The 25,353-nt window shown below is 38.9% G+C and overlaps 1 protein-coding gene across 1 annotated transcript in view; it reads left to right on the top strand.

Annotated features, from left to right (window-relative positions):
* Nucleotides 1-25,353, top strand: part of LOC121322758 (synaptopodin-2-like) — a 50,806-nt gene that overhangs the window by 16,880 nt on the left and 8,573 nt on the right. The window contains exons 2-4 of the mRNA XM_041263037.1: nt 9,488-9,639; nt 14,047-14,885; nt 17,963-20,160. Of these exons, the coding sequence (XP_041118971.1) occupies nt 9,488-9,639; nt 14,047-14,885; nt 17,963-20,160 (3,189 nt within the window). The remainder of the gene's footprint in view (nt 1-9,487; nt 9,640-14,046; nt 14,886-17,962; nt 20,161-25,353) is intronic.

Genomic DNA, 25,353 nt, shown 5'->3' with positions numbered 1-25,353 from the left:
ACATATTGTCTGTTTTGTACTGTATTTTTTTTTTTTTTTTAAAGAGCCAGGTCTCAATACTGGCTTAAGCCAACGTTGAAATGGGTTTGGTGTTCTCATCTTGGCCCACAGTAGACACTAAATAGTTGTTGACTTCCACTATACAATCTGTTGTTTCCTAACCCCATAAGAGGGTGGTCCAGGGACTTGAGGCATGCTTATGCGTGTGAGAAATTCACTTTGAACTGTTTGTGCTGCTCTGTGAGAAGAGGCTTGCTGTCAGTGCCTTTCATGAACACCAAACCATTTCAAATAAATACATAACTGCATACCTGAGAATGAAAAGTATCAGCACCTGTTTGGAATGTTGCCTGTGTAGTTGGATGGAATGTAGAGGAATCCAGGAGGGATCCTGGAGTATTGTGTCCATATACACTTTACATGATTTTGAAGGGTTGGGATTGTTCACTAACAACACCCTCTGTTGTTCATTTTCCACACTACAGCACCACACCAGATACATAGGGCAACTGTTACAATGCAGTTTTGCTCACCATTGTACAATAAATAACATTTTGTATTTGCAAGCAGCCACAAAAGGCTATACATGTGTATTACAGTCTTTGCTGTCTTCTGCCAGTGTTCAGCTGAATTGTTTGGAATTATTCACCAAGAGAAGGCATACTTTGGTACTACTGGACTGATCAATGTTTCCTAAAATGGTCATCAGTAATTAAAGTCATTAAAGTTTAGTTCTTATTAGGTATTACTATTTATTTGGAGTACATTGATCAAATAACTAACACTGGGTTCATTGCTGAATAATAATGGCATAGTAAAATCCAGACAGGCACAATGTTCAGCAACATTCTGTTTAACAGTGTGCAGCAACTGCCACCTACTGTATATGTTAAAAATGACATTTAATTCAAAATAATATAATGTATTACGAAAGTGAATTTAGTCTTTAATAATATGCATCAGTATGAATAAAGTTTGATGTCCGATTCTGATTTATGACATAATTGACCTTGAATAGTAAAATTCATAAATGATCTTGCCACTTTCGAATGGTTATCTAATGACACAGCTTCAGACATGTGTCTTTATAAATAATAAAAACAAAATGTTTACAGTACTTATAATGCATTCGATACATTCTCTCATTTTAATAATCAAATATTTTCCAACTCTTGGCCATCTATAATATAACAAAAAAACCCAAAAGGTAATTAAAGCCAAATGCCAAAAGAATTTCTTTCTGATAAGTTGAGCGTTGGAGTCAGCACATGTACAAGAACTAAAAACTATCTCCTTTTTAGGACTGTATGAGGCTTGATGCCTTGTAGTCCTAAAAAGGAGATTTTTTTTTTATCTTTTTGAGTGTGTGGTGTATAAAGTGTGTTTACTTGGCTTCAGCCAAGCATAATGCAACTGCAAAATGCAATTGTATTTATTCTGAGGGTGACTAGCCTAAAGTCATGTTCAAAGTGCAGTTCTTTTTCCAACTCACAAAGCTGAATGTGTATTGGTTATAGGCATGGTTACATAAAACAAAAAAACATAGAAACTTCTGAAAATTGAGCAGTTTCCCCTGAGCAGCTCAGCTATGTGTCTGCTGTGTGTCAACAGTAAGTGTATGGTTGTATTTATTTGATTTCCAGTTGAAACAGAAGTGGACATCGAGTGGCAGAAAAGAGCGCATTTGACATGTTAATTGAGTTTCTACAATTCTGGCTTATCTAAATGATGTGATGGAGATATCAAATTGAAACCTCAACAACAACTGTACAAAACCGCTGCTTTCCGCCGCTTAGTTGTTTTAATTGATAACAAGGAAACACGTGTTGCATTGTTGTGTAAATGGATAATTTCCCTGACTGAATGAGCTTGGTAAGGCGTAAGAGAAGCATTCTTCTACAGAATAGTTCCTGCCACTACCACCTTGAGCTGAACCTTATAGACGTGCGGCTTTTATAAATGTACATGTCATAAGAGTAATTCATAATAGCTGTAGATTGCACAACTTTTTTAAAACCCTCAACTTTACAACCTGACGACAGACGCGTCCCAGGGATGCAGATGACTGCTAACAAGAGAGTACCGACGAACAATGAATGCATCAAGAGGCAGGTACCCACGTCGCACGTAGGCTCAGTAGCCTAATTAAACCTCAGAGCATTGAACATGCATTCTTTTTTCATTATGATCCATTTTACCTTACCTGAAAAAGTTTTAATTTCCTCATTGTGGAGCTTTCCAGAATAAAAACTTGAAATAAAATGAATCAAAGTCCGTAAAATAGGAGTGAAATGTTTTCTGGGAATATTGGTTCAAATTATTTGCAAAAGCCGACCTCACAGCTTTCAAATGGCTGCAAAACTAAATCAGCGAATCAATAGAAATTGTTAGGTTGCTGCTGCCAGACTGGAAGAAAATATGCTAATCTAATTCTGAAAAAGTCGAGAAAGGTATTTAAAGTAAACAGGGAAAGAAAATTAACAGCAAGGTGATATCTCATAGGTATTGCATATTTATATTTACCACCTGGCTCTTTTGAATGTCAGTTGGGATTAAAATATGAAGTGCAGATTATCTAAAATGTAATAAATTGTTACTGTAATGACACCTGTCTGCCCCCTCTGCTTGCTCCGTTGTGAACTGAAGCTGGCACAATCTATGCTGAGAGACCCCAGATGCTGTACAGAATCTGCCCACCCGGCAATGGCAAGCAGCTTATTTAAAATATAAGTCTGTTTAGATAAAAACATAGTTCTGACAAATATAAGTAAAAGGATGGATTGTTATTGGAATGAAAAAAGGAGACGTCATCGTTCTTGTTTGACAGTGTTGTGTTTGAATATAAAAAATACTGCATGGGGTAGTGTGTGATAAATTATCATTTACTGGGCTTTACATTCACATATCACACACTACCCCGTGCATCATTCTCTATGTAATGCTTTATGTTTAGCGTTTTAAAATTGACATTTGAAAGGACATTTGCGAAGTCAATAGTAGTGTGTAATTCCAAGTTGTCCTTACTGTTATCTTGCTGTAACTGGTGCTGCCTACTGCTTTATCTGTACAGAAATTGAAGCATTTAAGTCTTTTTTCATGAAAGCCTTGTTTTTATGCCTTTGGTCTATAACCCACCCCAAGTACAATACATCAGTAAATAGACCTGAATGTGGTTATCTTACAATACAATGCATTTCAAATCAAACGAAAGTAATAACACTAGTAAAAACAATAATAATACCACCGTATTTGCACTTTGGTCCACTGCAAGAAAAAGCATTACATACAGTATGGTTTTTCCTAGTTGATCTTAATACATACTACATTTTAGAGACAGAAAATAAAAATAAAAAGTTGACAAAACCTAAAGCCGTTCAGCATTTAAATTGTCAGTTTACTGTAATTGTTATAATAATGTTTCAGAAACCTTATGAATTTAAATTTGAATTTGTTTAACAAGCAAATAACTGGACTTGATGAAGCCGACACACAATCTATTGTACTGGTAACAATTACGTGGTTTGCAGTCAACATTAATTGCAAAATATGTCCAAGTTTTAAAACAAGTACGTGCTGGCATCTGCCAAATAAATAAATTCATAATAATAATATAAATCTATGAGCATAATTATTTGCAAGAGCATATTCATAGTTAAACACAGCTACAATTAAACTGAATATTTTAGAAGTATAACAAAGTCAGAGAAAAAAGATTTACTCTTAAGTTTAAGGTTATTATTGCTATAGTAGCTACAATTGTATTCTATGGTTTCTGCTTAGTAGTACATTTTTAAGGTAAACGGATTCTGTTTAATCTCTGCGGAAAAAGATGGAGAAGGTCTGTTGACAGCTATTTGATCTGCTGATAAGAATTTGACAGGGTTACACTCCCCCATGCTGAAAAGTATTTTTGATTCATTTGTATTCCTTTTAAGTAAAAATAAATACAAGAATGAAAAAAGTCCAAACAGTTGTAAAAACAAATATGTTCTATCATATTCTGTTTTTTATTTGTGTTTTGTTATGTGCATGAATAGGATTAGTGCTGATGCTAATCTTGTTATATTCCTGATGCTAAGTGTAATATTTTAACAGTGTTTGAAGAATCTATCCTGTAATATTTATGCCACATTTCCATCTGTCTGTAAAACTCAATCTCATCTCGTTGAAATATCATACTGGGTCTGTCACCGGTTCCATCTGCATGTTGTTTTAATGGTACTGATGGCAATTTGCCATATGATTCTGTACAATATTTGTACATTGAAATACACCAGGATGAGTATGATCTATCCTTGGGGAAACTACAATCTACAGGTAATTTAATTGCTAAGTGTTTTTCTTGGAGCTACTTTTATTGACCGTGTGCAGAAGTTTACTGATATCAAGTGTCATTAGAATAGTGTATCTATAAATACAACTATGTTACATATTTTTCTAGAATAATGATTTTAATTTCGAACTTATTAGTCTTCCACGTGTCCAGCTGGGATGTGATGCAGTGGAATCCTGTAGTACCCCTTGTCAAAGTTAGAGGGAGCTGTGGTGTGAGGAAATGCAGTGGCTCTCAACACACCAACATAACAAATCAATGGATAACTTGGCTCCCAGTCCCCCAAGCAAAGACTAAACTACTAGCCTTCCTAAAAAAAAAAAATGGTAAGAGTGTAGTGAGAGTAGGTATGGGACGGACCCTTGTTGTGTAATTTAGGTATTTCATGTGAAGGGAATACATCAGGTCTGTAGCCTAGCTCTTTTGTACAGTAGGTAATAGCTGGGCTGGCAAGTGTAACAGGGGGAAGGCAGGGCGCTAATTGGCAACCACACACACAACAAGTGAGTATCTTAACCAGTATGCCAAAGAGGCAGGCTCTTCTGCATTTGTGTTTATACTGTAGAGCTTTTAACTTCATCTCATGTTACTGACAGGAGTCAGAATCCTTACCGGCAGTACATCACACAAGGTACACAGTAAGTGTTGATCCTCTCAAATGTGTTTGGAACACCAGCAGTACATTTTAAAACTGCTAATACATTTGTCAAAAGCAATGGGGTACTAAGGCTTGTTGGCAGTATCATAGTGTATAGTACAGTTTCGTATAGTGTAGTACAGAGTACCTGTACATTTAAAAATAACAAATCTTCTACAAATGCAAAGGAAAATGTCAATGTAAAATAAAAATAAATGGCAACAAATAATTTAGCATTTTTCTAGACATATACAATGACTATGTCTATCCTTCTATGTTGGTGTACAGATTAAAGTACACATTATAGAAATGTCTTTGGAATGCAGTATATCCCTATAACTTTCTTGTATGCCCTTACCATTGTTGGTTACCTTAGGGTTAATTTTCCTGTCTGTTGGATCTGAAGTGTTGGTCAATAGGTGGCATCAGAGTAGCTACAGACTTCCCTCAAGTCAGTGATGACCAAAGCCTGGTGCGGATATGTAGACAAGTGGTTGAGAGTGAGAGAACGTTTGTGGTTATTTTCCTGTTCCTTCACACATGCCACATACCACACATATATACCTCCCCCCCCGATCCACTGAAACACACGAGTACCCCCTCCACTCCACCCAAACACAAACTCAAAGGGTGAGCACTCATCACATCTCAGAGAGGCTGCTCCTGCCAGATATTTGTGACTGTGTACAGTGGCTTGCGAAAGTATTGACCCCCCTTGGCATTTTTCCTATTTTGTTGCCTTACAACCTGGAATTAAAATGGATTTTTGGGGGGTTTGTATTATCTGATTTACACAACATGCCTACTACTTTGAAGATGCAAAATATTTTTTATTGTGAAACAAACAAGAACTAAGACAGAAAAACAGAAAACTTGAGCGTGCATAACTATTCACCCCCCCAAAGTCAATACTTTGTAGAGCCACCTTTTGCAGCAATTACAGCTGCAAGTCTCTTGGGGTATGTATCTATAAGCTTGGCACATCCAGCCACTGGGATTTTCGCCCATTCTTCAAGGCAAAACTGCTCCAGCTCCTTCAAGTTGGATGGGTTCCGCTGGTGTACAGCAATCTTTAAGTCATACCACAGATTCTCAATTGGATTGAGGTCTGGGCTTTGACTAGGCCATTCCAAGACATTTAAATGTTTCCCCTTAAACCACTCGAGTGTTGCTTTAGCAGTATGCTTAGGGTCATTGTCCTGCTGGAAGGTGAACCTCCGTCCCAGTCTCAAATCTCTGGAAGACTGAAACAGGTTTCCCTCAAGAATTTCCCTGTATTTAGCGCCATCCATCATTCCTTCAATTCTGACCAGTTTCCCAGTCCCTGCCAATGAAAAACATCCCCACAGCATGATGCTGCCACCACCATGCTTCACTGTGGGGATGGTGTTCTCGGGGTGATGAGAGGTGTTGGGTTTGTGCCAGACATAATGTTTTCTTTGATGGCAAAAAAGCAAAATTTTAGTCTGATCTGACCAGAGTACCTTCTTCCATATGTTTGGGGAGTCTCCCACATGCCTTTTGGCGAACACCAAACGTGTTTGCTTATTTTTTTCTTTAAGCATGGCTTTTTTCTGGCCACTCTTCTGTAAAGCCCAGCTCTGTGGAGTGTACGGCTTAAAGTGGTCCTATGGACAGATACTCCAATCTCCGCTGTGGAGCTTTGCAGCTCCTTCAGGGTTATCTTTGGTTTCTTTGTTGCCTCTTTGATTAATGCTCTCCTTGCCTGGCCCGTGAGTTTTGGTGGGCGGCCCTCTCTTGCCAGATTTGTTGTGCTGCCATATTCTTTCCATTTTTTAATAATGGCTTTAATGGTGCTCCGTGGAATGTTCAAAGTTTCGGATATTTTTTTATAACCCAACCCTGATTTGTACTTCTCCACAACTTTGTCCCTGACCTGTTTGGAGAGCTCCTTGGTCTTCATGGTGCCGCTTGCTTGGTGTGTCCCTTGCTTACTGGTGTTGCAGACTCTGGGGCCTTTCAGAACAGGTGTATATATAGTGAGATTGTGTGACAGATCATGTGACACTTAGATTGCACACAGGTGGACTTTATTTAACTAATTATGTGACTTCTGAAGGTAATTGGTTGCACCAGATCTTATTTAGAGACTTAATAGCAAAGGGGGTGAATACATATGCACGCACCACTTTTCCGTTATTTATTTTTTAGAATTTTTTTAAACAAGTTATTTTTTAAATTTCACTTCACCAATTTGGACTATTTTGTGTATGTCCATTACATGAAATCCAAACAAAAATCAATTTTAATTCCAGGTTGTAAGGCAACAAAATAGGAAAAATGCCAAGGGGGGTCAATACTTTCGCAAGCCACTGTACTGTAGTTCTGATCTATTGCTAATGCTAATCTTTAAATAAGTTTCTCTCAGTGTTCTCGGAGAGTGCTGCCTGGGTAGGGAGGGCTAAGTTTGGCAGGGTAGTGCTCGGTTCACTGTGCGCCAGTGACTCCTGTTGCCGGCAGGGCGCCTGCGGGTCTGCTGTGGAGCCATTCACATCTGTGTTGCTCTCCAGCACTATGGGTCTGATGGCTTCACTGTGGACCTGCAGTGTGAAAAAAGATGGCAGGGCACGTTATGGAGAATGTATGTGTCTGCCTCCGTTTCGCGAAGTTGGTGCGGGGGTTGCAGCAGTGAACTGAGATCAATACATACAATTGACAATTCCAAAATGGGGTAAAAATGTATTGGTGATGACTAAATTGAAATTTTGAGATATAAGCCTACTGGATTTAAATGTGTACAAATAAATCATACATTGCTTGTTGAGCAACTCTGTATGAATTTATAAAGACAGTTTTGTGACATTTATTTTATAAAGCTGCAGCTGACACAGTGGTTTCATGTCTTCAAAACTGTTTGAGTAGTTTTATATCCCTGCTGAATGTGTTGGTGACCGTGACATTGACCACTGACCAGATATGGCTGCCATATTGATGGTGAGTGACTTTTTAGGTTTATGTTGTATAAAGGCTGTGCTCTGTAATTGTTTAGACTTTGAGTTATTGTCTCAATATTTGGTTCAAACATTTGAATTACTATTTTAGATCCATTACTAGGGTTGTTCAGTAAAATAAAAAACTTTCACTTGTCACATTGTTTAGACATGTCAAGGATACAGATACTAATATGACAGCTATTCTAAAATAAATAAATAAATAAATAAATAAATAAATAAAAACAACTCTACTTGATTGTTATTTTTCCAATAAAAAATGTATATCGACAGCCAAGGTATACCTGGTTGATGTGCAGAAGTACATTCATTTAATTTCTAAAACAGCCGAACAAACAAATGAATTGCTGTTCAGAGCTAACATAATTTATTTTCTGAGAAAACCGGTCCCTTTCACTCAGTTCGGCCCATTGCATTTTTCACTTTGAAAGATTTGTAAGCAGCAGTAGTCCATTAAATACATTAAAAAAAATGTGATCCTCAGCCATGGAAATCAATGCAGATGTGTTTGGATGTTAACATTGTTTCCAAGTAAAATTCAAATAGAGCATACATACCATTCCATATTTGTAAATGTTAAGAAAAGCAAGGTACTCCTTACTCTTCTGTTTAAAGAAGCCACATGAGCAGTGAAGGCTCGAGTTGTTAGGTGTTACTGTTATTCCAGCTGTGCCAGCTTCTTAGGACTTAAGAACCAATGCTCTTAGATTAGTTGCAATAAGCAAGGTCTAGTTGAACTAAGGGGCCCTAGATGTATCTAGTTTATTTTGCTATTTCTTTAGGAATTATCTAGTTTTCCCAATATTTAAATATTTTGTGCTGAATAAATGTGCTATCATGATGTGGATGTGTTTCAAAATGATGACATGGTAGAGAATGGCTGTTGCATGTTTACTATCAAACCATTGTACATGTTCTACTAATGCTTAGAATGCAATTCTGTGACTAAGAATAAAACCAAGTTATGGAAAACATATAGTATATCAGCAGCTTATCCAGTACTTATTCCCATGCTCATAGATTGTTGCTTCATGCATTTAATAACACTATGTAACACAATTTTTGTTCCTGGGTAGTAAGTGTTATTTCCTAATTGCTTATGCCTCAAAAGTATAGAAAATGTAAATACAGTATAATCGTAAATCTCGAAAAACTACTCACTTCTAAATCTTTTGTAGTCATTTTTGTATTACTTTAGTATAAATACATGTTAATTTGGATTCATATGTGACTTTATGTGAACGAAAAGACACACATTTGCCCGTTTTCCCACTGGAAATAGTGATATTTTGAAATATCACTATCCTGGTCACAAAAGCAAAGTTTGTGGGGAATAATAGCCATTTTCTATACTTTTGAGGCATAAGCAATTAGGAAATAACACTTACTACCCAAGAACAAAAAAAATATATATATTTGTTACACGGTGTAATGCAACACCTGTGTAAATACTGTTAGTTAATGTACTTTATAGTGTTATTAAAATAGTGGAGGTGTCTAATTCAAAATGTAATATGACTTTGAAACTTTTTTTTGTTTTGCCAGATTGAAGAAGGAGGCAGGGCTTGCATTGCTGGTCTGTGCAAAGGAGACGAGTTGGTGTCAATAAATGGAGAGCCGTGTTCAGACTTTTCACACTCTGAAGCCACAGCTATCATTGAAAGCCTGGCTGACAGCCTGCAATTGCTTGTGAAACGGTAAATATGAGAAACAATAAGCACAATTTTTAGCCGTTAGTCCACTCAGTCAGACTGTTGTAGCAAGTCAAAACATGTCTTTAAGTTGTAGTTGCAACCGAGCTGACAAATATTTTAATGAAGTCACCTTGCGTGATGCTCATTTAAATGAACACATGAAGATTATGGTTTGCAGCTCTAGAGACAGTCCTTGAATGATCCACAACGGAGAGACAGTACAGTCAGCAGCAATGTATGCTTCCCATACTTCCCATAGCCTTGCTTCAGTTTGAGCTAAAATGGATTTCGAAGCAGTCCAAAGTCCACACAAGATCTACACTGCCCTTGTATCCCCTTGACCTGGACTAGCTCCCAGCTATTTACTGGGCTTCTGTACAAGGGCCCCTGTTTAACCCACATGGTGACCCCTGGGCTTCTGTTAGGGGATGCCCTTTCAACCCCTTGCCTATACCCAGTGCCCCCATTGTTCATTCTTGGGGCTCCACTCCTCCGCCACTGGTGAAAGCCCCGGGCTTACTGCTGGCGTCTCTTGCTAGGGGCCCTCCAGCAGTGGCGCCGGCAGCAGCACTGGGTACTCCAGCAGTGGTGCTGGCAACAATAGCGCTAGTTACTCTGGATGTGTAGGTGGTAGGGGTGCTGGCAGTAACATGCCTGGATTCTGTCGCGCTCCTCTTAGTATCATGTGCAGGGGCTGTTGAGAGCAGCACAGTAGCTTCACTGCTCCTACAGATGGAAGTTCCAGTTGCTCTGGCTTGATGTCTCTTCCCCCTTGGGCCCTTGGACAGGCAGCTCCGCCTTTTCTGACTCTCGGGCAGGCAGCTCCTCCTTCTCTGGCTCTGGGGTAAGCCTCTCCTTTTCTGTTTGCCTCAAATCCCGGGGGGGGGGGGTGGCGCAGGTCGGTGGTTTGGTTTGCAGCCCACTCCTGCAGCAGGGGAACCTTTCCCAGGAATATCGGCAGTGACTCTGGACACGGCAGTGGCTCTTCTTCTACCTCACTCTGGAACTAGGCCTCCACCCACTATAGGTTGATGTCCCATCTAGCTGGGCAGTTGGCCTTCGCATGCCAATAAAACAGGAAAATGGAGAACCATGGTGCAGCCTACAGGGCCAACCTGGAATGTTGCACCTTCCAACGCTCTTGATGGATGAAGCCGACCACCTTTGTCACGCCGTCTAAGGCCCCCTTTAGCTCAGGGAACTGCCCGTGGAACCATTTGACCTGGACCTTATGCAGCAACTGGATGAAGTCTTGGAGGATGTAGCGGGGTATGGTCCCCAGGTGTTTTCTCCACCTTTAGCCACAACAGGGGGCTGGGGTCCAAAGGCCAACTCTAGGCCACCTCCATGTCTCTCTCCAGTGGGTGGTGGTAACAGGGGTGTTCTGTTACTGTGTGGGTATCCGCTGAGTGACCAGAGAGACACAGAACAGAGTTGAAATGCCGCTCAGGCATCCAGATTTTATTTAAATCACTTTGCTATAGCAATTACTCTATGGTTTCATTCACAAGTTGTAAAACAAATGGATGCAGACTGACATTCAATAACTTTATTTCAACGGATCACCAGCAACACAGACATGGTACCTGTTCTCTGACAGCACTTTGAATAAACTTTATGAACACAACAAATAGCACGATTACCAATAGCACATTAAAAAAGTAGCCTAACAGTAAATACTGATATTTAGCTGGCTGTACAAATATGCACTCAAATCCTTTAAAAAATAAAAAATAAAAAGTTATCGACAACAAACACTTCACAAAACAGGATACGAACAGCTGCATGTAAGGAGAATATTTTAATTAAATACAGTACTGTATTAAGTTGTTATTTGTGCCGCAACTGTAAGTTGCTGCTGGGTCCCTGCTTGGATTAAACCAAAGAGCCTGAGCAGACCAGATGTTTCTTGAGAAAAACACACTGAGGTATGCTTAGCAACAAACAAAAACTAGTTCTTCATAAAATCAGGATAAAACAATTAGAATTTTTTTTTATTTTTTTTTATTTTGTGTAAAGTATCCATATTCTAATAACATTTTATTCAAAACCTTTATCCATAAATAAAACACAATTCGTGAAACAATCCTAGGCTCAAATGTTTAAATTGTAAAATCCTGTTTTTAAACTGCTTGTAGATTCCCATTACTCTTCTAAACTACAAATGCATCCTCCACAGCTAAACATTGTTATTTTAAAATTCAAAACGGTCTGTGGAAAGTACAGTAAAGTACAGATCCCGAAAACAAATACTTAAGTAGTGTAAGGAAGTATATATATCTACTTTGTTACTTTCCACCCCTGCTGACGTGTACTCAGGAGTTTGTTGCAAACCTGTGTCATAATGTTTTGGTTGTTTTATATGTTGCTATGCTTCATGGGTATTTTCTTTTTCTCCTATTAAAATGTTATAAGTTCTCAATGAAAAGACAAGCTTGTGGAAAGTTACTGACATGGACGCATTCCTATTTGGGTATGATATGTGGAGGTTGTCGGTCTCTTGTACTGTTCTTGTAGAAATATTTCTTATTAGCAGGTTGTGTGTGTCAAATGCATGAATTGTGGGTATATTTATTAGAAGACTTGAAAGGATAACAAGCTATATTGGAAAATCTTACAAAAGAAAGAATTGTTGAAGAATGATGTAACCAAAGGCTAGGTATAAAAAGGCTTCCATAGAGCTATTTTGTTGGACCAGAGAAATGAAGACTGCACACTCTGTTGTCGCTGAAATTGGTAATTGTGTGCAATGTTTTGTATTTGCATGCTGAATTTGATGTTTAATAAAATATTAAACTGACTGATTGTTGTATTGAGCGAATCTGTGGGTTTAACCTCAAAATGAGTCAGTAACACCTGGAGTGATTCTGGGTCCATTCTCATTTAACATGAGAAGTCTCTGCATATCTGTTTCTGTACAACCTTTGGAATTTAATATGTAATAGACATCTTCGGGTAATACCGTTAAATTAAAGAGTAAAACATTATATTGGGATCTGTAATAAGTCACATTTTAAAGGGGATGAAAATATTAATTTTATCCATACAGCAGATCCTGCCAGCTGACTGGGACTGCATATGTGTGTGAGAGGAGGATGTGCTTCTTTGTTATTTACTTTCATTCTAGTTTCCCCACCTCAGAAATTTCTAAATATAGTTTCTCAATGGTGAAATGTTTAACTGTTAAGCAAAGCACATGATTTATTATGATTATTCACGAAGTATGTAGAAAATGCCTACAATAATTCCTTAGCAGTAAATCAGCCTATTCATGGTTACAGTCATATGCACAGGAAGGGGGGGATATAGGCTGATTCTAAACACAAAAGGATTGTGAATATAAACATTTCCATTTCTGCTACCTCATCACATCCACTCTAAATGCAGTTTTTCACCTTTTTAAGGCAGCAGCTGGTCGTTTCATTACCTTCTACAACATGACCGTGGCCCAGCCATTTTTGTTTTCCACTTACAGTTCAGTTCAAGTTTAAATTACAATGTTAAAATAAGGTAGGAATTACATTTTTTTTTTTCAAATCTAAAGATCACTTTATCTAGCTGTACAATGTAATTTGGCCTCAAATATAAACAAAAACAATAATTTCTGTGTATGACTGTACAGTGCAGATCACTCTGCGGCTGGTATTTTATACAGCAGTTATTAAGGACATTGAAGGAGAAATTATTATCCATTTTTTTGTTTGTTTTTTGTCTCTGGATCTGTAAAAATAGAAAGATAAAATCATTCTTACCCAATCTTAAAAAAATTGAAAACTCTACATTAGAAATAAAATACAATGTAAAGAAAACAGCTTTTGAGCTCATTTACAGGTTAGTTCTTATTTTGAGCAATAATATATTAGCTCAATAAATTGATTATATAACTTTCTACAAAAAAAAGTTTACTCCTCTATCAATGTTTACTGACATATTTGGTAACTTATAACGAAACAGATATACACAGTACAGCTTGTATAGCTATAGCTAGATTAGATCACAGTAAAATGTATTTCATGTTATAGTCACAACTGTCCCATTTTGTTCAAAGAATGAGCTGTGCAGATCCCTCCAGGTGAGTTACAGCACTATGGGCAGCTTATGAACATTTTACACTTCTTTGTTATGTGTGCCTTCCTAGTTTTTATACACGGTCCTTTCATTGCTGCTGTTAGTCTTGTCCTGAGAGTATCATTACCAAAAATGCAACACAATACAGATCCTATATACTATTCTATATTCAGGGTGATTAGAAAGTAAGTTTACCACATCAACACACCATATCTCATGTGGTAAACTTACTTTCTAATCACCCTGTACTTACCATCCACTATTCCCCTACTAGTTTTAAGGTTTTGTCACACACCCTGCTATATGTTCACAGTTTAAAGTATGACCTTCTTCTTGGTCCAGGTCTTCTTCTGGATTACATGAGCTCTCCGATCCTGGCTCTGAGAAGGCATACTTTGGTGAAACCAGTGCATGTGTGGGCCTTGAGAGCACGACTCTGCAGATCTGGCCATCCTGCAAGGCCCCCACTCCGACAGAGCTTTACATCTCTGAGTCTCAAGATGAAGCCTACAATGGAGAGACAGAGAGCGACACAGACCTGTCAGGGGGCACCAGGCAGGGCAACCCCAAATTTCCTGGAACAGAGAAGGAACATCCAAGGGAGAGATGCAGCCTAGAACCTTCTAGCAGAGAAAGACAGAAGGGAGAATTCCACCAGGGAGCGGTAGTGGAGCTCCAATTGTCCCTCTCAGATCATAGACACAGAGACCCCCAGGCAGCTGCTGTCAGTGTTACGAGAGGTGAGAAAAGCAGCGTTTTCAGGGAAAATCAAGAAGAGGACGGCCAAGATCTTGAATCAGCTGATGCAGAGAGTAACAGACAGGAACCCATCCGCACCATCAAGACCCAGTATGTCCGGTTGTCTGGGGTCAAAAAGCAGGTGTTTGGAGCAGACGAATTGGTTAGCTCCTCATCCTCGCTCGGCCGAGTGGAGATGACCCGAGAGTGCTCCGCCTGGGACCAGCAGCAGCACCAGGGAGAGGAGGAGGTGGTAATGGGGTGCAGGTCTGAGTCTGGTCTGAGTGGGTGTGATTCTCAAGTGAAAGGAGGGCACACTGAAGCACCTCCTGCTTCTGTCTCCTTTGGAGTTTCATCAGAAGGTGAAGATCAGGGAGAAGAAGAGAGGGATTCAGAGTCAGAGGATCACAGCAGACCTAACAAGCACCGGGCAAGACACTCCAGTAAGTATAACACATCCAATTCATTTCAGCTGGTTGGTTTCTTGAACGGCTACAGGGATTTCTGTTATTAAAAAGGAGCATGATCATCTGTTTTTAGTATTTTTAAGAGTACAGATGCATTTCTACATTGTAAGCGTCAGCCTTATTTGCAAAAAAAAAAAGAAATAATTTTATACATATATATATACTATATATATATATATATAATATATATAATATATCTATATATATATATATATATATATATATATATATATATATATATATATATATATATATTATTTATGATCCGATTAGCTTTTTGGCCCTTGAATAAATAGCTATTGATTTGCCAGATAGGAAGAGACACTGTGACTTCTGTGGGTTTTGTTGGAAGAGGGTGTGCAGGGTAACTGTTCTGTTGCTTGATTGGAGGGGATAAGAATAAAATGAGAGCCGCTCGGCAGGCTGGTGATGCTTGCAGAAGTGTTTGACAGACACCAGCATGTGTAATCCTCGCTAGTTATCTGATCCTTTAAAACTGCAAGTCTTGACCGCAGTGAAAAGTGAACTCCCCATTTCTCCTGCCTTCTAGATCTTGAGGTTAGTCTGAAAACCTATGAGAATGCTTTTTTGTTGAAAAAAAGAAATGGGGCTTTTTAAACTGTCTACTTGCAGCTTAATTCAGTCAGTTAATGTGTAACTTTAAGGTGCATGTTTAGTTAAGAAATAGTGCAGCAGCTTCAAATTTAGCCCCATAAACTAGCCTGCTATGAACCTAGTTTGTATTCCAAGGCTATTTTTAAATTTATTTGTCTGCACCATTTGCACCACTATGTAAAAGTACAGTATGTATGTCTGCGTACAATTTAGTTTATTTAATTTAAATGGAAATAGTTACAAAAGTTATAGTTACTGGGAAATTAGAAAGAATTCCCAAAGAGTAAATACACAAGTGTTATAAATCAATCATTTGTCTAAACAGGAGTACATTTCTTGCAGCATTGTTAGCTGTGTCTGAGGATTAAAGTTATTAGCCTAGGAAGTCATTTAAAAAAATGAAATAGTCAGTAGATTCACACGTAGCCTTGGCACTCACACGTAGCCTTGGCACTTTTTTTATAGCTGATTTTGTTTGATCAGACTGATTGAAATATGTCTCGTTCCGTTTTACTTATTGATATGCTGAAAAGTCTGAAACTGACCCATCATTTATGAGGGCTGGGATGCAAATTTGCAGAGCTGCATAATACCAATTGGAGATGTTGCTGTCATCTTATTTCATCATATTGTAAAATTAGTGCCTGCAGAAAAGCATGACTGATAGATGACCAAGGGGTCTGTATGCAGTAATGTGCAAGACCGGGGATCACAATAAAGTTAATTAAAATATATTTTTATGTTGAAAAGCAAATAAATATAGATATAGGGATGGATGGGTGTAAAATGGTGTATGTGTATACCTTACCCTATTTATGCATGTATTAGATAATGTCAATGATAAACAGAAAATGCTCTACATTATTACAATTAACAAGCTTTCAGCATCTGTGCTCTTTGTGCATCAAGGTAAGACCCAGAAAAAGAATGAGAAATTGTATGATACTCATAATGTAGAGTTTAATGACACCTAACCCTAAGTAAGTAAGGTGTGCTGTCTTGTCATGGGTTGAATAACTATGTATTCAAACATATTTAAACAATCCATTTAGATTTTAGATCAAAATTTAAAATCGTTTTCTGGGGTAAAAATACAAATATATGTATGTCACTGGGAACTGAAGGATTTGTTAATAGAAATTCATCTCAAAGTATTCAACTGCTTTTGTCTCCATTGGAAATATTAATGAGGATGCTGCATTGAGTTGTAATATTCTCATGTTTACTGCTGGCAGAAAGTTGGAAGAAGCTACCTTTCAACAAACATATATTTAATTGTACTACATATATATATATATTATATATATATCTATATATATATATATATATATATATATATATATATATATATATATAGTACAATGTTGTGCGAGACTCATGTATATCCATTTCAATCTGTCTATCCTTTTTATTCTGCTCATTTATTTTTGACAGATTCTGGATCTACATCATCACCTATACTGTCCTGTTCATTCTGATAACTGTTTTAGTAGCATACACTTTCCGAGATGATATGCTAGGATTGAATCGTTGCATGGGTTATTAATAGTCCGTTTTAACTGTGCTGATAGCTCTCTGTAAATCAATCAGTGGTATAAAATATGGCCCAGTAAAACTTATTATGTCTTGGTAGGTGACTACAGGCAGTTCTCGCATTTACGACACAATTGGTTCCTGAAAATCGCGTTGTTAGTCGAAGCGTCGTATGTCGAAGCGCATTTTCCCACAGGAACAATGTTATAAATTGGGGTTACGTACCTGACCCTTCAGCCAGATAATACAATTTTACAAAAATGACCTGTTATATTGTTCTCATGCAAATATTTACTTAACTCTTTACACTCAGCCCGGTGGTTACGCGCATATTACTTAGACACCTACCTGGCTTGTTTAAAAGTACAGACTTGGGGCTTTCTAATAACGTATTCAGTGCATGTCGTACTCCTAGCAGGAAATACGATTTCCTGAAGTTAAGCCCCTCATCATGTGACAGAGTTCACAGCTTAGGTTTCGTTTTGAGTCAGTTGCTCTTATCAGACAATGTTAACTGCAAATAAATTTTAAAAAAAGTTACATGCATGAAAAAAAAACCCACCAGACTGAGTCAGGGCGACCACATGTACTGCGGTTCGGACACCGAGCATGCGCACATGACGCATGGGTCAGGTCTCACCATGTCGTAAACGCTGTATCAATGTTGAAGCAGGGTAATAATGCAAAAGAGTCGTAAGTGCCGTGCGTCGTAAATCAAAACGTTGTAAGTCGAGGATCGCCTGTATTAGTTTATACTCTTAGCCTAGAGCCCCCCACCCCCCCTTGTATTTCTGGGATGATGTTAATGCATTCTTCTTCTGTCTTTTGATTCTCTCTCTCTCTCTCTCTCTCTCTCTCTCTCTCTCTCTCTCTCTCTCTCTCTGTCTGTCTGTCCCTTCTTACAGGACTCAGGCGAAATGAGAGTCTGTCAGAAAAGCAAGTGAAGGAGGCCAAGTCTAAATGTAAGCGCATTGCCTTGCTGCTGACTGCAGCTCCAAATTCCAGCAACAAGGGGGTGTTGATGTTCAAGAAGCACCGACAGAGGGCCAAGAAGTACACACTTGTCAGCTACGGGACTGGAGAGAGCGAGCTAGAGGAGGGAGAGGAGGGTGAGGAAGGCTACAACGATGCCATCCAGGTCACTTTACTAGCCACCAGTGAATCAGAACTTGACGAGGATTTCTTCACTGATGCCAGCGGCCGAGCCCGCATTGTGACATTTGATTTGGATACAGGATTGCTGGAAATAGAGAAGAAGCTTAACGACGAGGAAGAGATGCAACGTCTGCCTGAGACCAAGGGCAAAGGAGCCCTGATGTTTGCCAAGAGGAGGCAGCGGGTAGACCAGATAACCGCTGAACAAGAAGAGATTCGAAGGATGGGGATACCAGTGGAGGACCACATGAATGCCGATACACAACAGAGTTCAAAGTTCACTCAAAGCACTTCTTACCAGATGCAGGAGAGCTCTTACTCAGAATCATCAATACAAACCAAATGTCACATGAGCGAGGGTTACATTGATGTCAATCAGCAGATGAAGTTGCAGCAACAGCAACAAAATCATGGCAACCCTCCTGGAGGGCCCAGTGTAAATGGAGTCAATGGGAGGTCTGAGATGGTTCATCACAGTTCTGCTTACCAAACAACTGAATCCCAGAAGTCTAACGTTACCAACAGAACAGCCAGGCCCTTCACCAGTGTTCAAAACAGAGTGCTAGCACCGTTTTCCCCTACTAGAAGAGTGACCAGCCCAATGTCAGATCTGCCTACCCCATACTACTCTTCTCTCAGTTCTCAAACAGAGAACAAGTACAGGGTGGTAATACCTCCTGTGCCTGTCACTACTCACTCGCAAGTGTGGTCACCAACAAGTTCTGGGGAGCAGATTGCATCCCGAGATGAACGGATCTCAGTTCCAGCAATCAGGTCTGGGATTTTGCAGGAGACACGAAAAAGGAACTCTGCAAAGCCCATGTTTACTTTCATAGAGCAACCCAAGGTGTCACCTAACCCTGAGCTCCTGGACCTTCTTACCAAAGGGGACAAGCGGACCCCACTGGCAGGCTTTGAGTCAGGCCCAGAGGAAGACTACCTCAGTCTAGGAGCTGAGGCTTGCAATTTTCTGCAGTCCTCTGCCGTCAAGCAAAAGACGCCTCCTCCTGTAGCTCCCAAGCCATCTATCAATCCAGCCTCGCCTCCTTGGTCTCCTCAACCAGATGTTTCCAACCAAGCGCCATCTTTCCCTGTCCAAAATGCTGTACTGGCTCCTGCTCCCGTGAGGACTGTGGTGGCTCCTCAAGCTCCCCAGTCAGTGGCCTCGGCTCATTCATGTTCCTCTAAAACACCACCCACCACTTCAGTTGGTAATGTCACTCCAGCTGGTAGAGTGGGCCCAGCCTATGAGATGCCAGCCTTGAAGGGCAGAGGTGCTGAGCTGTATGCGAGGAGGCAGTCTCGTATGGAGAAATTTGTGGTGGACTCCTCAACCGTGCAGGCCAACAAACCCAGATCCCAATCACCAACCCCATCCATGCCTTGCTCATGGAAATACTCACCCAATATCCGAGCCCCTCCTCCATTGTCCTACAACCCCATCCAGTCTCCCTCCTACCCCCCAGGGGCAATCAAGGACCAGCCTCAGTCTGGCCCTACAGGGAAGACCAAAACCAAAGGGAAAAAAGCCACCAAAGTCCTCAATGCTTTGGATGTCATGAAACACCAACCTTATCAGCTGAACTCCTCTCTCTTCACCTATGGCCCACCCACTGACGCCAAAGCCCATCTGCCCAAAGTTGCCCCTGCCTCTTTAAAACAGCCCATCAAGTATGAAGCCCTGCCCCCTGTGAAGTCAGCTGGACAGATGAACGCTACGTATTCCACCCCACACCAGCAGCCCCAGGTGTGCAGAGGACCATCTTATGGGTTATCTCCTTTGTCTCCAGCCGTGGAAGATGGTTCCTTCCAGCTTCCTGCTAACGCCTATGGAACCGCAAGCTACCCGCTGTATACCAAACAAGAGTCATCATCATCATTAGGGGGCGCTATGCTTAGGGCTCCCAAGCCCAAGTTCTCAGCCAAGAAGTCTGGAGTAGCAGCCCAGGTGTGGAAACCAGCAGTTGTGGAAGAGTAATTGGTTTTGCTGAAAGGCAAGAGTCATGATAGAGTTGACTACAGGCTTGAAGTACTAAGGGTGCATTAATGTTTTAGATAAATAGTTTCCTTAAATTACCGTAAAGCCCTCAATACATGAGATATTACTCATTATACAGATAAAGGATACCATTGCTCTACAAATCAGAATTAGTCGAACATGTATTTTATTTTGTAATAAGCAGTCTGTAAAAAAAAGATTTATATTCAATCAAGGCCGTCTGACAATGTAATGTAGATAATTTAGCTCATCAGCTTCAACTTTTGGATGACATTTACTATAGAGAGACCTGTCCTGTAAGTGTATGTCTGAATGGTAGTTCACTATATGGTAAAGTTGATCTTAAAAAATTGATTACAAAGTTTATACTTTTAAATAGTACAGAATTTTGTTAATTACAAACTATTGATCCATGTCATGAATATTGATCTTTTTAGATTATTTTTTAGCAGTCCCTGTAGTAAATACAGTATGCAATGGTCTATGGTAGCTACTAGTCAAATGGGTAAAGAAATAAGAGTTTTTTTTCAAGCAAAGCGGGTCTTGCTTTTATTCTTCAAAACAGAAAAAACAAATATCAATATGTAACTACTTTAGAATATCCCTTTACACAGTAGGTTAATGCACAAGACTATGTTGTTTCAACAGCCAAGAGTATATGTAGTGACTGTAGTGTTTATTGGAATTGTGAATCTGTTCTGATTTCGTAGCAGCAGTCACAGAAAGAAAGTGCTTTTGGAAGTGTTGGAATGTAAGATGTAGTTGGGAGAAGGACTTGTTTACCTAATGAAAAAATATCAGGGTAAGTAACTTAAAGAAATCTGCCACAATGCCTTTCGGAAAAGACAGTTCTGTACTTTTATTTTATTTCTGTAAGAAGGGAAAAGCCAGACTGAAATACTTTTTCAAATTAGTTGACTCGTATGTAAGAGTAAATGTTAGCAATTTTATTTTCTTCAATAGACAGTGTTCATAAGAATGTGAAGCACAAGAGTTAAGCCTTAGTTTTTAGTAAATGTGTGACAGGTCCATAACTAGTGGGGGTGAGGGGTGGGGGGTGGAACCTAATATTCTTGGATGTGTGTTATCCAGATGGATATCGAACCAGTTTCTTTAGTTGAATCAAAATATCCTACACAAATCTGGGCAGTGTGTTACTTTTTTTCTGGCTGTTGTGTTGTGTGACATCCCCAAATGTAACCTATAATGTGTATTGATTTTGGCTATGTGTTTTGTTGGATGGATGTATTGTGATGGGGTCACATTCTAATGCCACCCTAGCTATGGCCCGCACATTTTCAAGGTTGAAAGTGACAAGAAAAAAAAAATGTTCACACCCCTATGTATGAGCTTCTTCAACGCTTTCCTTTTTTTTTGTATTTCACCTTTCATTTTCTCAATTGATTTAAAACACCAACAGGTTAAAGACAACAGTATCACCTAAAACTGTGGCTGCGTCTAAAATTAACCAAAAAAACCTAAACATTTCTTTAACTGTTGTGAGGGAAGACCAGTCTCAATTTTGTGAAAACTTAATGAAGAATAATACAGCATTGGTGATATTGCAGCCTTTCTCCTCTTTATTTTTCTTTCACATGTTTCTTTCCAAGGTTCACTTTCTGTAAGTTTCTTCACAGTGCTATTAAAGGACACCTTTATCCATTTTTGTTGGGGTTTTATTTGTTGGTTACTAATGCATGTACCTTTTTATAGCCTCTTGTGATCCAGTGTACATTATAATGTACTTGTTTCCCTAAAAATTAAGAGATGATTTATTTGGATCTCGGTTATTAATATGAAAGGGGGACTGAAATTCAACAAACATAAATCTTTTGGGTCACAACAGGTTAAAACCATTATTCTCTTAAATTCTTCATAAATATGTTATTATTATTATTATTATTATTATTATTATTATTATTATTATTATTTTACATATTTTCAACAACATCCTTAATTACCCTTTTTTTTTTAATTTCTTCACAACTATTTAATTTCTTATTTATTTATCTGCAGCCTGCTGTAACAACCTTTTTTGATCTAGCATTCCAAAGTGTGTCTGTAATCAGTTTTTATGTCCGTAAAGAAAAATCTATGCACCAGTGAATGTGTTCCATTTTAAAACGATTCCTTGAAAAGTAAGTAGCTCCAAATGATGCTTTAGAGTTTTTCTGGAATGAGGAAACAGTAGTCAACAGGCATTTCACTTTCCACTACAGAACTGAATTTAGCTTAAATGTCCTTGGAAAAACTTAATAAATTACTTAGGGGTTGATTGGATCGTTTTACAACATTTGGGAATCGCACTGGATTTCATCAACCATGTATTTTTGGGGGTAATCCCAGGATATCCATTCTCCACATAAACTTTGTTCCCAATATAGAAGCAAGAGCAGTGACATTTTCAAACAGGTAAACAAAGCTGGTGTCCATATCACATAGGCCAGGTTTGCATGCAGCTTAGAAAGTCGTCACTCTCTCTCTACAGTCATTGTTTATGTGAAGTATAATAGCACGCACATGCCACGCACAAGGAAGTACACATCTAAAACAGTGCACGGCTTGCTAACAAGTCATGCAATTTACCAAAAACATATTTTTCTTTTGCATGGAAACATGTCCGGAAGTCGTACATTATGCTTATAAGACTTCAGCACTGAAAATCCTGTTTGTTACATAACCACACTAAACTTTCTACTATACATAAAGGCTGTGCCATCAAGCAATCCTTTATTATTTGAGAGCTGATGAAAGTAGCCATGGCCGAATAGGAAAACATAAACATACAGTACGAGGGCTTTAGATACCTCTTCATTCAGATTTTTTTTTTTTTTTTTGTGTGACCCAATTTATTCAAAGTTTCAAATTATTGCCATTATAAAATCATAGTGCTTTACAGTTTGGTTATTTTATAAGCAACATTATACAAAATACTGAATCGATTACAGATAAAGAAATGCAGCCATTTGAAATACATCAATACATATATAAATAAATGAACAACTAAGCCCTTTGCAAAGCACAGATATTTCTATTAATCCTTTTACACTTTTGCGATCAGACAGCCGATTGCGTTAAGCTTAGACTTTTCTGTCCCTTAGCTATAAGATGCAATACACTATACAATATCATTAAGTAGCATCTGTCATAGGTACCTACCAAGGACAATAAAGTCACAATTTACAGTCCCAAGCAAAATAGTGGGGGTTGCATGCTTATTCATTTAGAAACCAAAAATAAAATAATTACATTAGACAAAGGTTTGTATGAGAATTCATAATGTTTATCTAATTTCACATAGATTCATAATGTATACACACTGCCCTACCATTTTTGGACATAATAGTTATTGCTTGTTACTTTCTTCCAACGCATGAAAAGTCCACATTGTGATTATAATGGTGAAGTATTACGTGCATGGGCCGTCACTGAATAATACTGAATCAGACATAGACCATTGGGTGTTAACATGCCGCACAGGCGCGCAGATTTCCATTAACACAGGTGCTGCCACTAGGGTACTAGCAATGATAGCCCTAGTGCCAGATTTAATAAAGAAAACACAAAACAAAGCTAAAACAAAAAGTTTGCCACACAAAACAAGGGGTAGTCTCTCTAAAAGGGGCATCCCACTCCAGGAATCTACTACACTGCGAAATCCTGTCTATACTTGTTGGGGTCAACATCCCCTAAACTAACCTAGTGCTGTTGCTCCCGAATTCTTGGCCTCCCAGCGACTCCAGGTCTTTACGACAGTCCTGGCTGGGCAGAGCCTTCACAAGCACCATCTTGCAGTTGAAGGGTTCCGTAGCAGTTATCCTATGGAGTGGAAGTTATCCTCCTTGATGTAAACGAAGCGTCCCTCTATGTAGCAGCTGTGTTGCAGGCACTTTTTGAGCACACTCAGCTTCCCCTGGAATGCCCCCCAGCCAATCTGGACCTCCCGATCAGCTCAGCGCAGGGCAAGCCTACCTGCTCAGTTCGTTGCTTAGCAACATGTCCCAGCTATACACATCTGTGCAAGAACAAGTGACAGGGTCATCCCTGTCACAGTGACATACTGTATAATGGTATTGCTGCTACACAGGGTGTGGCCTCCTTATTTGAATCTTATACAAGTAGAAACACAATAAGTTCCCCTAAGCTTTCTGCACTGGCAGCTGTACATTCACACAAAAGATCAATGCAGCTAATACCACCACAAATGCATTTGTTTGATTAGATAGATTAATTTAAACATACATAATTGCACATATTAAATACCACCCACTCCTGAGAATAAATTATGTGTGCATGTATAGGAAATAGCTAACCCCCCTCCATTTGGAAAGAGGCAACAAAATGTCAGTTTGTAAAGGGCACCATAGTGGGTGCTTGATTACTTAGAACATTTGTATCTCAGACTGCAACTACAAGGATGACATTTGAAGAATTAATACAAATCCCAGAAGGTCAGAATCAACAAGTGATTGATAGAGGAACACTATGGGTATGGTATCCATTTTAGGACACCCTCAGGTATCACTCCTTCCTGTGTCAGGCTTCAGTCATCAGTCCTCGAGTCAGTCGTCAGTTATCAGAACTGTGGAATCTCGGGACAGATCATATCAATTTTTATATTATATTATGGCTTATTGTAGAGTCTGGTGTTGCTTTGAGGCGAATGCCCCTGGAAAAGCTTTATCAATTCTAACAACACTGACAGGGTTGATTCACACGGGAGTAAAAAGACACAGGACGTCTGAGTTTGAAATTCTAGGTCCCGGTGTCTTGTCAAATAATCAGAGGACCTCCTGAGAAAATTATCTGGGATAAAACTAAATGGACAGTTCGCACAGGACTACATTTTACCAATGTCAGTAAAAAATTCCAAAACCACCTGTTTATGTGTTGATTTTTAGTCCTGTATGAATCGGGCTTTAGTTAATTTTTAAGTGTTGTTGAAATGATATAGTGGTTTTGGCACTTTTTTGGGGAGGATTCAAGCACTGATACTAGCCTAACCTCTATCTATAAATAGTAATTGGTAACTCTATGTAAATATGCAATCCTTATTACAACTGTATTTCTACTTAGCAACCTGATAGGTTCACCATACATCCTATGTGCATTAGATGAAAGGTAAATGTTGAAAACCCCATC

The sequence above is a fragment of the Polyodon spathula genome, chromosome 1 (assembly GCF_017654505.1).
Source record: "Polyodon spathula isolate WHYD16114869_AA chromosome 1, ASM1765450v1, whole genome shotgun sequence".
NCBI classification, from domain to species: domain Eukaryota; kingdom Metazoa; phylum Chordata; class Actinopteri; order Acipenseriformes; family Polyodontidae; genus Polyodon; species Polyodon spathula.
Note: the sequence above shows the minus strand (reverse complement) of the source record. Positions and strands in the feature narration are given on the sequence as shown.